The following is a 15835-nucleotide window of genomic DNA, read 5'->3' on the forward strand; positions in this document are numbered from 1 at the left end:
TATAGGGGTGTTTTAGGGCTTCATAGTTGCTGATAAGGAAAGTTTTGCTTGCCTTAGAGTGTCAGAGAAAACACGCTCCACAAGATTCAAAATAAATAGACCTTTAGTTGAAAGATAGTTTACATTTTGCCTCCAAAACTTTGCACATAGTTTACATTCTCCCCCAGAGTCCTTTTCCACTGTCATCAATAAGAACCTCTGTGACTGGTCAAGTCTTCTTAAAGGGTTAGTTCACCCAAAAATCAAATTTCAGTCATTAATTACTCACCCTCATGTCGTTCCACACCCGTAAGACCTTAATTCGTCTTCAGAACACAAATTAAGATACTTTTGATGAAATCCAAGAGATTTTTTTTTTTATCCCCAATAGAAAGCAGCGTAATTACCATCATTCAAGGTCCAGGAAAGTACTAAAGACATCGTTAAAATAGTCCGCTTTCGTGTTTACGTCAGAACGCCTGCATGTGTTGTGCAGCTTACGTGAACAGCCTCGGCCAATGCTGAGCCAGCGTTCTGACGTAAACAGCTGCCTACGAGTCAGAGTAGAGAAGAATTTGTTAAATAAAGTCATTGTTTTTGTTTTGTTTTTGCACACAAAAAGTATTCTCGTCACTTCATAAAATTAAGGTTGAACAACTGTAGTCACATGGACTATTTTAACGATGTCTTTAGTACTTTCCTGGACATTGCATGATGGTAATTGCGCTGCTTTCTATTGGGGATAAAAAAAACCTCTTGGATTTCATCAAAAATATCTTAATTTGTGTTCCAAAGATGAACGAAGGTCTTACAGGTGTGGAATGACATGAGGGTGAGTAATTAATGACAGAAATTTCATTTTTGGGTGAACTAACCCTTTAACAATATGTGACAAGTAGTTATGTTGCTAAGCGAGGTCATTAAGACACTTTTCTTTTTAAAAGTGCTTTGAAATAATATGTATTGTTAAATGTGATATACAAAACTAAAAAATTAAATACTGCAAAAGCATTTGATGGTAAAATATCTTGAACCTAACAACTGAATGTGGAACCAACAAAAAAGGAAACATTCAAACAATGTGTTACAAACTGAAAAGAGTTTTATATGTGCAGAATTAATGACTATATCAGCACTTGTTTTTCCATTTAAACAAAAGCTTCACTAACTGTTTGGGTTTGAAATTGCCTTTGACATCCTGAGAGCTTTGAACAAAGCAACTTGACCTTGTAGACCTCCAGATAAACTGATTATTTCACAATGTTTTGGACTATTTGATACTAATTTTACTGTCCAGAAGGATCAAGCTGATAAAATATGGCATTTTACATTATAAAATCAGGCAGTATTACCTTCCTAAAGCCATCATATTAGACATTGTTCAAAACAGATTCGGATCTTCCTACCTTGCATGGGCTCCGTTTCCTGTTTTTCCCAGTTCAAATCCTCTTGTAGCTGATGAAGTGTTTGGCGGCAGTTTTGAATTTCCAAAACTTTGAGCACCAGATTGTCCACATCAGTCTTACTATCCTCCCTTACAGGTTGTGGGGTGCCATTGGCAGCTGGAGGACCCATAGGCATGGACTGGAAGGGTGGGAAACCAATACCCTGTAGACAAACACACAGACATCAAGAGCAATGACATACGGGACAGTTACATTACATATTACATATCAATATTCTGCTACTGCAGAAAAAAAGGTTTTGTGCTTACTGCTTGTGCTAACAAGTGTCTTTCTTTCCTTAGAATATCTCGAACTGTCCTCACAAGTAGCATGGGTTGTGGCTGGAACACGCTCTGAGAAGCAATTCATGACGTTATATAGTAAATAGTCAGAAATACAAACAGTCTGCAGTATGTCTCAAGTCAACATGGCAGGCTGCTAATAGTAAGAAATCCTTCCGCACTGTGATCCATAAGTGTTCACAATGTAATATGATCCTTTTTGAATTGCAGTGCAGTAACTCCTTGTATTAGCATAATTAAAACAACTGTCCTGGACACCACATGGTGGTGTAGATCATCTAAAGCAGGAGTTTTCACTTACTGATGTCAAGGACAAATATGAGTACTGCGAGGAACTCTTTTCCTAAGCTATAATGGTAGCTATATATTTCCATGTATAAGGACCCATTTATACTGTGTGAGAAAAACTGTGCTGTTATAAAGACATTTCGTCATTCGTCGTCACTGTATTGAAGCCAAAGCAAATTAAATATAGAAAATACTGATTTTGTATTTACTGTACCTTTTCTACTGTTAAATGTACAAACATGAAGAGAAACATTTTCAATTCAATTTAAATTTGAAATTTTAATACACAAAAAATATCGTTCCAGAACAGTTCTGTAAGATAATTTTTCAGGGCCCTAGTTTGAAAACCCCTGTTTTAAGATCATTATTTTAACTGATTTATATGATGCAGCAGCTTAAAGCCAGCAATAATAATGAGTTTTAGGAATATTCGTTGTGCACACCAAGTTCTTGCTGATATGTTGTAGTTTGACCCGCTCCACCACATTAGGGTTTTGTTGGGCCACCTCCTGCAGCAAATGCACCATCTGATCCAACAGCATTCGGGCCTGAGGCTCCTGCTCCATGTTGTCTACATCAAAGCTCTCCCTAAATCAAACATTACACAGACATGACATTCATCATCTTTGGTAACTGTAACAAACCGACAAGGACCAATGCCTTTCTAGTCTAACTTGTCCTGTGCTGTTCTCCAACCATTATTCCTTTTGTGAGTCACTATGACAGAACATGATTCAGCCACAGTACAACCTCTTTCGCATGACGGAAACTCCTAAGAAGTTAAACTACACTAAATACATCACGCTTCAGTTTGTAAAAAGCACTATTTTTACTCAAATGGTTTCAATTTCATTTATTTGACTCACCAGGATAAATTAAAGTAATCACAGTCATTTGAACTTCATAAAAAAAGCTTTATCGATAGAGAAATTAACTTCTGAAATATGTTTAAATGTACCCTAGTAAATATGTACACTCACATGAGATAAAGACTCCAATTGTATCAGTAGACAAATAAAAGCTTTTTATGTAACATCGAGTGGGTCACCTCATGGAGGCTTCCATATCGGGATCACATGACCAGCCAAATACTACTCACTTCTCTTATTATCAAACACTTTCCTTATGAAATAAACTAATCATGGCTTGCTGTGAATAAAAGATTTCTACAATGGCATATGTGATGTTGATTTCACACTACTAGTTACATTAATGGAAAAAAAAAATACTGTGTCAACATTAATACAACATAAAAATAAAAAGCATGCATTTAATTTGTGACAGTGATGTCATACCATCTCTGATCCTCTATCCAGCTGGCCAGATAATGTCTGACATCCAGAGGGAATGTGTCTGGGTAGAGTTCATTCAATGTCTGAGTTGGCAGGTACTGTAACTGCGGGGTCATTTGCGCCCACAGCGCCATAGTGTGCAAGCACTGCAACAGTAAAAATTACAACATTACCACCGCACTGAAAAAAAAAATACATTTTCAATTCCTTGAAAAGGAATCGTTCACTGAAAATGAAATCTATGAAGATTAGTCATTCTCATGATGTTCTAAACCATAGCTGTTTTCCATACAACATAATTTCATATGACCATATCAACCAACCGCCAAAAAAGATACCAAAAAGCACTTTTATATTTCAAGCTTTCTAAAGTCATCTGATCACTGAATTGATTCAGTTCCCTTGTGTGGCTTCAGTATGCTTGGAATACAACTATAAATAGAATGGTTAACTTTTATGGTGTTCTTTTTTGGAGCTTGACAGATGTGGCCTCTATAGACAGTCAGTGCATGAAAAGAATTCTGTCAAAGATTCTTCAGAAAACTTGTGTTTTATGGAAATAATTACAGAATTTGGTGTGAACTATCCCTTTAGTTCTGAAACAGAGAGGGATAGAGCTATTAATCAATAATAAATTTATGACACACAGATAAGAGACTTTTTTTCCATCACAAAATACACAAAGAAATAAGACCAGAGTGTCACGCCTCACAACGCTCCTTAGCTGTTATAAATTCACTGTAAACCACAGGGATTATTGCTTTTTTTTAAAACGGTTATCACACAATACAAATATTAAAGCCAAAAAATATGTATCAATGCAACTTTCATGAAAATCATTAAAAGCCTTCCTTCCGCTGGAAAAAATAGTCCCTGACCGTGAACAGCAACAGAAGTTACATTATTACGCCATTAGATGGCGGCAAAGATTTTCTTTATGAGCGAGTCACTCAGTTGCAAAGACTTTTATATTGAAACTTGTTCTGAACAAGGAACAAGACGCAACTGACAAATGCTTTGACTAGCGATGTCAGTGTCAGCAGGGCACGGGAAAACAAATTAAATGTTAAAAGGACAAGATCGCAGCGGACATTCAAACAGATTTTTTTATTATGAACACAGGACTGACCTGAAGGAAAATGCTAAAAATCTGAATGCAGGTAAATATGTACACTCACATGAGATAAAGACTCCAGTTATATCAGTAGACAAATAAAAGCTTTTTATATCTCTTCTATATAATGCAGTAAGCTTCCATGAACAAAATATTTACGTTGTTAAGAGTGGTTGCTAGACGCAACAACACACAAACTATACACACTCACAACGTTTCGGGAACTCTACAACAGCTTCAAACGCGGCTCAACCAATCAGAATCAAGGGCCAGAACTATCCGTTTTATAATAATAATTTAACCATGGTTCAACGCTTTGAAGGAGGGACGTTGCTTTTGCTAGGGTTACATATCAGACAGAATAGAAAACTACCATCTTTATATTAAAGCATTAATACACATTTATAGTTTATAACAAGTTCCCTATTCTAAGGATGAATTGAACAAACTGAATTTAGAATTTAATTCCTCTATGCAAAACAAATGCTATTTTTAAAAGCTAATTCATAAATAGCATCTAACAGCAGGACAAAGCTCAAAGTTTTATAGCATGCTGTATTCCAGGCTATTTTCTGGTTTCATTTACTGTAAAGAGCACAGGCATCTGTTTTGTTGAAGAGCAGGGTTTGGTATTAATGCTCTGTGTGACTTTTGTTTGGGCAAGGGAGAAAAGACAGTAGCTCTGCCTTATCTCTCCCCAACATAAGGGGACAGAAGACACTGTATACCACCACACACTTGACAAAACAACAGCCTGGCAACGCAGTCATCACTAATATAATAAGTTTGCTTACATAGACAGTCATTTTAGCATAAATTAGCTATGCTGCATTGTATAGTAAGAACATATTTTATTGTGGTGTATGTGGTGTATATAACTAGATTATTTGTACATAAGATGTACACATATTTTTTTGTACGTTTGATAGACAGTGAAAAGTGAAATGCAAATTGTCAGGATCTGAAAGCAGAAACACTTCTACTAAGAAACACAAACCTAGTAATGTTAAATTAGGTAAATGTGTTAACTGTAATAAATAATTCTGATGGCATCAAGCATAATTAACCTCATTTATTATAAATACAATTAAAAAAAGCCATGAATTCAATATTCTGTAAACATCAAAAAGATTTAAAAGGATGCTGTATGTTAATATTGTTTATTTGAGTGTCTGTAAAAAAAAAAAAAAAAAAAAAAAATGTGTATACTTTACATAAAATTACCAATAAATAAACACAAACGAGATCATATTGACAGGATACATTAATGGTTTCTAGTTCTACAAACCTACATGCGCACGTGGTGTGTTAGATTCATGCGCTGACACTGATCTGTACCCTAAGGCATGTAAGCATGCTTGATCATGTCTTCCACTGTCAATACTCACTTCTTTCTACGAAAGACGTTGCTTTGTTTTGAACATTATCACACATCAGAATTTTTTTCACAATAAGACCTTTTAAAGAGCTAGGACTAGGCTAGGACTAAGACTAAAAGTCATAAAACTACAAGACTAATCAGCATTTGTTTTGAAATAACTTCTCTTTTTTTCACAAAACCTTAAGATATTTTAACTGGATCCCCCTTAAAACTTGAAGAGTCAGTTCAGGGGCGCCTGCAGGATTTTATCTCAGGGTACGCACAGAACTAATTCTTCACTTTGCATGTCGGAATGTACTCTGAACCAAGATTTACTAATTTTTAAATATATAAGCCTGTAGGCTATATTACATTATCATATGTTCTGTCATATAAGCAGTATAAAAACAAAAAACAAAAAAACAGCGCAATTTACTTGCCTCAAACAACTCAGTAAGTATTATTAATATTATTATAATTATTGTTTTTGTTGTTACATTTAATTTATTGCCACACTTTAATAATTATATCATCAGAAAACTAAACACATTTAGCAAAGGAGCTGCGCACTCAGGCTTATGGCTGCTGTAAATTTTACCTGCCACAAGATGGCGCTGTTTTCAACACTCTTGATGCTTTGAAACTTTTCCCGAAACATTTAGAGAAAGCTTCAAACATTTAAAAGTCTTCGTTTCTCCATCCCTACTCAATAATTTTCGGACTTTTTGCAAATGTTTCAATCGAATTTAGCTGTTTTAGAAAGCGTTTACTCATTTTGAGCCTGTGAAACCAATGAAACTAAACTAGCCAATCAGATTTCTCTTCACCCATTTCCCCCACGCCCAACCATGCACGTACATACACACATTTGACTTTACAACACACAAACGCACACCTTTATTCATTCTCATTCATGCTTGCTTTCTTAATATGTAATAATTTGAAAATGATGTAAAAAATAAAAACATTAATTAGCGCCCTCTCATGGTACGCACAGAGCGTACAGCCGTACGGCTGCAGGCGCCACTGGGTCAGTTTACACAAAAATGAACACTGGGGTTCCAACAACTTTGGAATTCATTGACTTTTGTTGTATGTACAAAAATATCTTGTGGACTATCCCTTTAAACCATAAAGGAAATAAGATAAGATCAGTAGTAACGAATATGTTTATCAAAATATAAATTTGTAGTTTGTTAAAGCTTTTATTCTAATCAAGTATCGATTTAACCAACCAGTTTTATGACAATTCTACAAAAATATAAACCAATATGTCTGTTTAAATAGCCAAAGTTTTTTTCTAATCAAACATTGATTTAAACAATCAATCAGTTTCATGAAAATTCTATAAAAATACTTTCCTGGAATTTCTTCAGTACAAGCTTAATGCCTTGATCTTTTGAGAGCTGTTTATTAGTCATAATGTGTACATTTTCATTCATTAACACATTAAAGGTCATAACAATTCTTTATTTGGGAATCCTTGTTCCAAAGAGAATTTCCTCATTTTTTTGCAACTAATCTGCTTCATGCCTGCAGACTTTTAAAGGTATACTTAGACTTGTTTGACAAAGGGATTGGTGCAGTGTAGGTGTGTGACAAAAACCACACCTATGTTCAGACATAGTATCTGATAAACCATTCAAGGGAACTATGTCATGCTATCACAGGATAGAATAAACAGATGACCTATGAAAATTCAAGGTCATTCTTAAATGAACACATGCATGACATGTATCAGATATGTGACAACATGTCAACATACATCAATATGACCAACGTGTTGTTGAGGTGTTAGATTCCAATTGTGTAAAGACCAGAAGCTGTGCTGGAAAAACTGGCCTGGTAAAAACATAGTGCTTATTTATGTAGCAGATTCAAATAAATGAATATAAGATGATCTTGAGGAAATAAGGGATGGCATGTTCATGGAAGCATGGTTTTAGGGCTTCTCATTACTTCTAAATCACTATAAATCACGCTGATATAGGTTTGCCTTTACCTCTGCAGCAGTTCACAAAGGGTCACAACTGCATTCTGTATTAAAGGGTAAGTCAACCCCAAAATGAAAATTATCCCATTAATTTACTCACCCTCAAGCCATCCTTGGTGTATACGACTATCTTCTTTCAGACAAACACAATTGGGGATGTATATATAAATATCCTGGCTCTTCCAAGCTTTATAATGGTAGTGAACAGGGGACGTGATTTTGAAGCCCAAAAAAATGCACCCATCCTTCATGAAAATAACCTATACAGCTCCAGGGGGTTAATAAAGGCCTTCTGAAGCAGAGCAATGCGTTTTTGTAAGAAAACAAGGCTATCCATATTTAAAACTTTATTAACTAAAATAACCAGCTTGCGCCACAAGAGTAACCTCTGACGCGACGTATGACGCAGGATGTTGGTGTATCGTAAGCTTAGACGCCTCTCACGGTTCAAACAAATAGGGCTGGGCGTTATATCGTAATCCTCTGACATTTCTCTTTAGAATTTCTCATTTCAAATTCGTGACCGGTGTTTTGTTTTGCTCTCTCTCTGCGCTTCCGCGTTCGTCATTACGTCGGGTCAGGGGTTGCTCTTCCACCGCAAATCGATGCGTACGGCCGTCTGCAGGAAGCTAGTTATTATAGGTAATAAAGTTCTAAATATGAAGAAGGCCTTTATTAACCCCCTGGAGCCGTATGGATTATTTTTTATGATGGATGGATGCATTTTTTGGGCTTCAAAATCGCGCCCCCCTTTCACTACCATTATAAAGCTTGGAAAAGCCAGGATATTTTTAAATATATCTCCGATTGTGTTCATCTGAAAGAAGATAGTCATATACACCAAGGATGTCTTGAGGGTGAGTAAATCATGGGATAATTTTCATTTTTGTGTGAACTAACACTTTAACTAACTTATCATGTGAAGAACCCAAAACGGTTCTTTCTCTAACATATAAAAGGATTACATAGAAATGTGTTGCTCATGTTTATTATATTTATGTTTATTAATCTTTCTTTTTCTTTATGTGCTACTGGCTGCAAAGCAAGGTCATATTCTCTGTAAAATCTTATTTAATAATTGATCAGAGCCCCATTTTATGTATTTGCAGAGAATAAAAATCATTTTGTTTTATTATTTTATTATTGCAAAGGCTGCTCTTTCATAGTCCTGTTTCATTAAGAATGGGTCTTAGATGTTTCTCCTAAAATATATTAAGAGAAACAAAAATTCAAAAGTGACAATGTTACAGTAAAAATCTAAACTTAATGTGGATGGGATAGCTCGGATAATTGGGTTTTGGAGAAATCTGATGAGAAATGTTTGAGTACATACTGAAATATCTCATGTTTGACTGCACACTTCAGTTTCTGACATTGCTGAAATTATTTCTTAAACTCCAGAGGAAACACGTGAGAATATTGGTGTTTTGCTCTTTGTTCAATCTTATTGGACTAGAAGAAAAATGTAATATTCAATATTGAAAGTTAATTCGCTGTAATAGAAAATAGAAAGCAACCTCTCAACCTCAAGAAAACTCACAACGAAACTTTGATATCATTTGGCACCTGACACATGGAGCACTCATCCACTTTACTCATTATAGGACTGGATGAATGTATTTATAAAAGTTATATCATAAAAATAACAGACGTGAACAAATTAATGGCAGTTTTCTGTCTGCTCTCCCTATCACATTTTCTCTTACACTTCAGATCTTAACACTGTATTTTAAATGAGTTATTTTAAAGCATTGTACGCTGATCTAATAGTGTGAACTACATGGCTTCACTGAACACTTAGAAACTATTATTCCCTCAGACTACAGTAGAGAAAGACATTCTACTTTTTTGTTTCTCACAGTGTAATTTGTGCGTAATTACACAGTTTCCTAATTAAACTTTAGATTAAACCTTATTATTGACTGAATCAATTATTGACCTCCATCAATGAAGCACTGTTGATCTCAACTCAACAAAATGATAGATAGATAGATAGATAGATAGATAGACATCTAATGTACTTTGCACAGAAACAAACACATCACTAACCCTTTTTAATGCATGTAAAAAGGCCACAGCAAAGCCATCCATTAGTATTCATATAATATTTATGAAAAATAACAGCATGGGGGTGTTACATCCCTAAGACTGAAACTGGCACATGCAACGTTACAACAACAGTACCGGTTTATGAAGAACAGATCGCTTTCTAGTGCACAAATGAACAAAACACGCCAGTGCCACATAGGCTACATGGGGAACAGAAAGTAGGGCGTTAATTTATGTAGGCGCTCGTGCTAAACTAAATGTTTTCCACAAACTACACCATAACGTGACATTCAGCACAGTCTACTACGTTTTAGTCATATAAGTAGGCCTTCCTCCCGTGCTCTTTCCAGTACTGTCTTGATACAGGAAACTTGTTGAATATGTGAATTCTCATTTAGTCAGTAATGTCCCTCGCGTATTCTGTCGTGGAGTATCCAGGCAAAACTCCAATCCTGTATCGTTAGCCTGATTGTTGGCGTCGTCTAAGTTAGCAAGTAGGCTATAATGGCATAGCTAAACCAATTTCACAAGCATACTGAGATTAAATTATTATAAAGTGAGATTTTTAATCGTAAGAGAAGTGATCTTTCCCCCCGTCGATCGCTTCGCTCGAATGTTCGTGTACGCTAGAGGAAAGTGGGCTATTACAAAACTCATGTTTCCTCCTTACAACAACATTAATCGATAAACAAATTCAAGTCGCTATAAACTCACTGTACGTGGTTTATATGTTTAAAATACAAAAATGTGAGAACTTAACTTACCTGATTTCGACGCCAGCTCTTTAACACACGTAAAGAGATAAGTCTGCGCCTTCCGTGTGCGTTTGTTGTTTTTTTCCCCCCTTTCTATCTAGCCTACCTACTTTCACTTTACACTGACACTGACACTGAAGTTCCTGCCAATTGGCCATCCTGATGCAGCTCTTCTACCAGGTGAACGACAATTTTTATCCGGCTGGACAGAATTATAAATAATTATCTATTCTGTTGTATTAATATATACCGAAAATAGGCGTTTTTTTTAAATCCAGTTTTATGTGTGACAGAAAGTGCCTAACCCTATTTTAATATGTTCACATTTTTATCTTCACACCTCAAGGGAGTATATCTTCATACTTGTATTTTAATGTCTTCATACTTAATATCTTGATTAACGTTCATTTTATTTTATTTATTATTATTGCAATTATTTTTTTGCATGATATTTAACATAAATGGCACCTTTTTTTTATAGGCATATGCATTTTCCCTTCTTTCTCTCACTGTTTTGTATGTATGTTTGTTTTAGCGTCGAAAAACACAGTTAATAAAGAGCTTGAAAAAGAAAAATGAAAGAGAGTAAATCCTCTTCTTAAATACCTAAGTATTTACCAACGAGATATATATATATATATATATATATATATATATATATATATATATATATATATACAGTCAAACCAAAAATTCAGACATTTTTGACATTTTTGATATATTTTTACTAGTGGGTTCAGGACACTATAGTTCATTTATGTAAGTGAGGATAGCAAAATAAAGTAAACCGTGACATATTATACCTAAAAATCCTTCATACAGTGGACTACCAGTAAAACTGATACAAATTTGGAACCAAAAATTATTCAGACACTTTGATCTGACCATGTTTTGCTCAAGTGTTATCTGACATAATTAAGATTCATTTTTTCTGACACAGTTTAACTCTGAGATCTTGTCATATTTTATTACCATTTTTTAAACTATAGTGAATAAACTGTAGTAATGAACGAAATGTTCAAGGTGTCTGAATACATTTTGGTTTGACTGTATATATAAATTCTAGCTTACCTACAAAAACAATCAAAAATAAAATACATTGAGATTCAGTCAAATTGTTATTATATTTAATGAACAAGGCAACGTAAATTAAATTGTGCTGAAAACCAGTGTTCAACCAAAGAAGGACAAATTCAACTGCACTACCAATCAACACAACGCAGACATATAGACTATATATATATATATAGGCCTATACAGCTTCTAAACCTAGAGCTATAGCATGCCAACATGTTAGGCATCATATGCATGTTCAAAAGAGGCAACTTTCTATATTTCAGGACAAAACGTCACTTGTAGGCGGGGAAACAACGCCATTTCTGCTCGAAACACTTGATTTCCAGTAAGGAGTTTCGAAAGGGGTTTCCGTTTCTCAAAGAAGCTCGATTTTTTTATTTTTTTTATTTTTACACGTGTCCATTATTTATTCTTGGCCGTTCCCAGAAAGCCAACTACAAAGGATGTTTTTGTTTTTAATGCACTGAAAAAAGGTTTCACTACAAAGAATTAACCATTTTGAGCTGAAGAAAGGAAAAAAACATACCAATTTACAGTTTACGACTTTAAAACAAGCAAATCCAGTATATAATAATATACCATTCTCATTCTGAATAATTAATGAATTTTTGGATCCCGAGAGGTGAAATGTTGCCATGCCCGCCCTTTATAATCCACTTTCTATTTTGTTTTTCTTTAGCTTGATAGGTTTTTTGTTTTCTTTTGTTTTTTGTATAGTGCTCCCTTCCCAATAAGCATAGAAATCGCTTATGCACGCGTAATTTTGAGAGAAACGTCGCTTATTTTGGGGTTGTTTTATCGTCTGATTTGCTTGTTTTGTAGCGGTCTGGCAACACAACATCGTTTGCATCAGGAAACGTTGAAGTCAGGAAACTGCTTCGTCATTACTACGACTAATCATTTCTAATCTGACACCCACACCCACAATAACTTTATTCTTTGTATGCCAGTATCTTTGAGAAATATATGACTAAAGAATAGTGCAGGAGTATAGAACAGTTACACAACAAAAGGTTTACAAAAATCAAAAAGAAACAACAACAAAACATTATTTTCTGCTACCACCAGAGGGCAGTGGGTCATTATGTGAAAAGCGAACTGATCTGTGTTGGTCAATTGTTAAAGTTAACGTTGTGTAATAGAATTGAATGGTAAAACTGAAATATAACGAATGTAAAATAATACTAAATGTACAAATTTCAAACATAAGATTAAATCCAAACAAATCCCATATGCAGCATGGTCATGCAGGGAAGGTTGTTTCAAGCTTAAGGCATTCCTCATATCAAAGCCCATTTCCTGACCGGTCATGATACAATTGGCCTGTCTGAGGGCTGTTGAGATAGGTCAGCAGAATGCTGTATGAGCTTCAGGGGTTGTTTTCATGTCCAGCTTTAACTTAAAGTCAGAGCTGACTTGATCAATCTCCCGCTGATAGAGTCTGACAGGCCCAAAATGGAATTCTGAAGTAACGAATGTTATCAATAAAAATTCCATAATAGTTGTACAAACTGTTTAATTTCTGTCACAACAAATCATTTGCAGCTGTTTTGAAAAGTAACAACTGTAAAAATAAACATATGCGAAGGAATAGATCTACTTTTCTAAGACGCTATCAGAACGCTTTTACTTGTGAGGCAATTTAAACATTGACAACTTACAACTGTAATATAATATCTGTTTTTTTAATTGCATAATTATGTAGAAATAAATAAATAAATTCATATTTAAAAGGAAGTCAAAAATCAGCAAATTGTTAGTGGATTGACCTCTTGTTTGTTTGCTCTGCTTTTTTTTCTCCCCTCCTTCACAGCTTGTCATTATTTCGGGGTCCTCTTAGGTAAAGACCCAGCGCTGAGCAGCACATCTGGAATCAATACAGCCGAACTGGGTAACTAGAGGGTTTGGGGGGAGTTAGGGCTAAGGGTTGGGCTAGTTACGGTTTTGGCCCTGGGGGTCCATGTGTCCCTGACTCCTAAATAGACTTGATTGCTACCAGCTGGCAGCCTTAACTCACCCTGTGTCAGGGATCTCCTCTGATGTCAACCTTGTCAGTATCAAGGCTAGACAGGACAAAGGAGAGCAAGACATGAGCAGTTATGAACAGCGGTCTATGGGAAATCTTGCTGCACTGCATCTGAACTCTCTGGTTTCCATCATGATCTTTTCTACCTTTATGTGAAACATGGAGGACAATTGCCATTTAAAAATACAACAAAACAGAACAGATCTGAACCAGATGTAATGTACATGCTTTTTGTGGGGAACTTAAAACATATTATGTTCTTGAAAGGCTAAAACTGAAAATAGCCATGCAGATAACAGTGACTGAGTGCGGAAGAAATGAAAATTGCAAAACTCTTCTGCATTTGCATGTCAAAAATATCATGTTTTAAGACAACGTGAGGTAAATTTACTTGACCTTTAAAATCACCCCTGATTCTTTTTTCATATGCCAGAACCACTCTGAGATGTAAACTTCATGCTTTGTAACATACTTTAGCTTGGGGCACAAGGATTTTATTTTTACAAATACTAGACCCTTGATGCTCACATCTGTGACAAGAATGCAGAATAAATTTAGCAATAATCATAAATATTATTTTGTTAAATTATTTAACACCGAGGGGGAGTGTATTTTGAAAGGATCTGTAATGGCTTAGATAGGTGCAACTGTGGGATTTTACATTCTACACTGAGGTTTTCATATGAAGTATTTGTATAGTGTTTATAACACATGTGCACCTTTGTGTTTTACAACATTATGAGGTACGTATAAATGTGTCCGTTGGCTATCTTAACAGTTACATGTTGACCTTAACAGTAATTTTTATCCTTTCCTTAATGCTGAATCTGTACACGTTGTCATTCTGTAATTTAGATTCTGGAGTCAGAGAGGTCGAGTTCAAGCTGACCAGGTCACATCGCTCAGAGTCGGCTACGCCAGCACGGATGGTTGCTATGGTGAGGGTTATGGTGGAAGAGATATAGAGATTGATGGGGAATTTTTTGCTTGTTAAAGTAAATTTGTTTTTTGGTATTTACACGTTCATATACTCAATAATAATTCAGATATAATTATGAACTATTGGATTGGTCCATCAGTATGTGAACAGAAACACAAGCGCGTCACTGGATAGACAAATAGAGCTAGAGCCAGAAAAACACTCCAATCGGTGAAGTTTGGTGCTCATTAATATTGTGCAAAACTCTTCCTGTTTCTAACTTCCCTCGATTATTGCCCTTGACTTATTAGAGGTCATGAAATTGTTTTTGAACCAACTATCTTCATAGTCTATCAATTGAGCTTTTTTTTTCGGTTACATCTGAAATATTTTTCTTGCCAGTTATCAGCAAAAACACATCTAATTAATTATAAAGTAAATTAAATGCAATGTATTCAGATATTCAGTGGACAATTCAAAGAATTACATTTTAGTAAGTCCGCAGCTTAATTTGAAGATTTATTTTCAGTGCATGGTAATTATTGACCTTCAGATTCATATTATTAACCCTTAGTGTTTCCACAAGGTGAGTGTGTTATTGAGCAGATGAAGGACATTCTTTTATTCCACTGGCAGCTGGAGAACAATTATCCTTCAGATAGAGACTGGAGGGCAAGGACTGTGTGTAACCCTCCATTATTCATCTTAATCAGAGACTTAATCATCAGCATCCATCAGCACTTTACATTAAATCTGAGATTAATCTGATCTTTAAAAATATATTGGACCTAATGAGGGTTATGCTGGGGGGGTCAACATATTGATGTATATCCTATAGTTTCAGACAACAGTTGCAAATGCACATATATAATTAAACCAATTCCCATCATATCTGTATGGACTATATTTCATTAGAGAAATTATGTAGCTTTTCTTTTTGGACTATATTGAACCCTTGATGACAGAGCACCTTTATTTGACACTGGAAGCAATCACGATCATTGGATAGTTGAGTGTTAAACATTAAATGCAATCAAGCAACATAGTGAACTATATGGAAAAGATCCCTTTCTAATTAGCCAAATAGTCTCATATGTAGAAGCTTCACTTCAAATCATTGTATTTTTTATTTGGTTTATTCATAGCCATGGCCCTCAATATCCCACAACTCTTAGATTTATTAAATCATTTCATAATCTCACTGACCTTATATTTTGAGATCGTGCATGTAAAGAG

General features: G+C 35.1%; 1 protein-coding gene and 1 long non-coding RNA gene across 2 annotated transcripts in view; one reads left to right on the forward strand and one right to left on the reverse strand.

Moving 5' to 3' along the window:
- Positions 1-10741, reverse strand: part of stat6 (signal transducer and activator of transcription 6, interleukin-4 induced) — a 26223-nt gene extending 15482 nt beyond the window's left edge. Inside the window, exons 1-5 of the mRNA XM_051879576.1 lie at positions 10587-10741; positions 3310-3452; positions 2458-2602; positions 1694-1777; positions 1386-1587 (exon numbers count right to left, since the gene is read on the reverse strand). Coding sequence (XP_051735536.1) covers positions 1386-1587; positions 1694-1777; positions 2458-2602; positions 3310-3440 — 562 coding nt within the window. The 5' untranslated portion in view covers positions 3441-3452; positions 10587-10741. The remainder of the gene's footprint in view (positions 1-1385; positions 1588-1693; positions 1778-2457; positions 2603-3309; positions 3453-10586) is intronic.
- Positions 10617-15758, forward strand: LOC127504681 (uncharacterized). The gene is made up of 3 exons (XR_007927422.1): positions 10617-10757; positions 13468-13545; positions 14536-15758. It is a non-coding gene; the product is annotated as an uncharacterized LOC127504681 (long non-coding RNA).
- Positions 15759-15835: the final 77 nt, after the last annotated feature.

This window comes from Ctenopharyngodon idella, chromosome 22 (assembly GCF_019924925.1).
Source record: "Ctenopharyngodon idella isolate HZGC_01 chromosome 22, HZGC01, whole genome shotgun sequence".
Classification (NCBI taxonomy): Eukaryota; Metazoa; Chordata; class Actinopteri; order Cypriniformes; family Xenocyprididae; genus Ctenopharyngodon; species Ctenopharyngodon idella.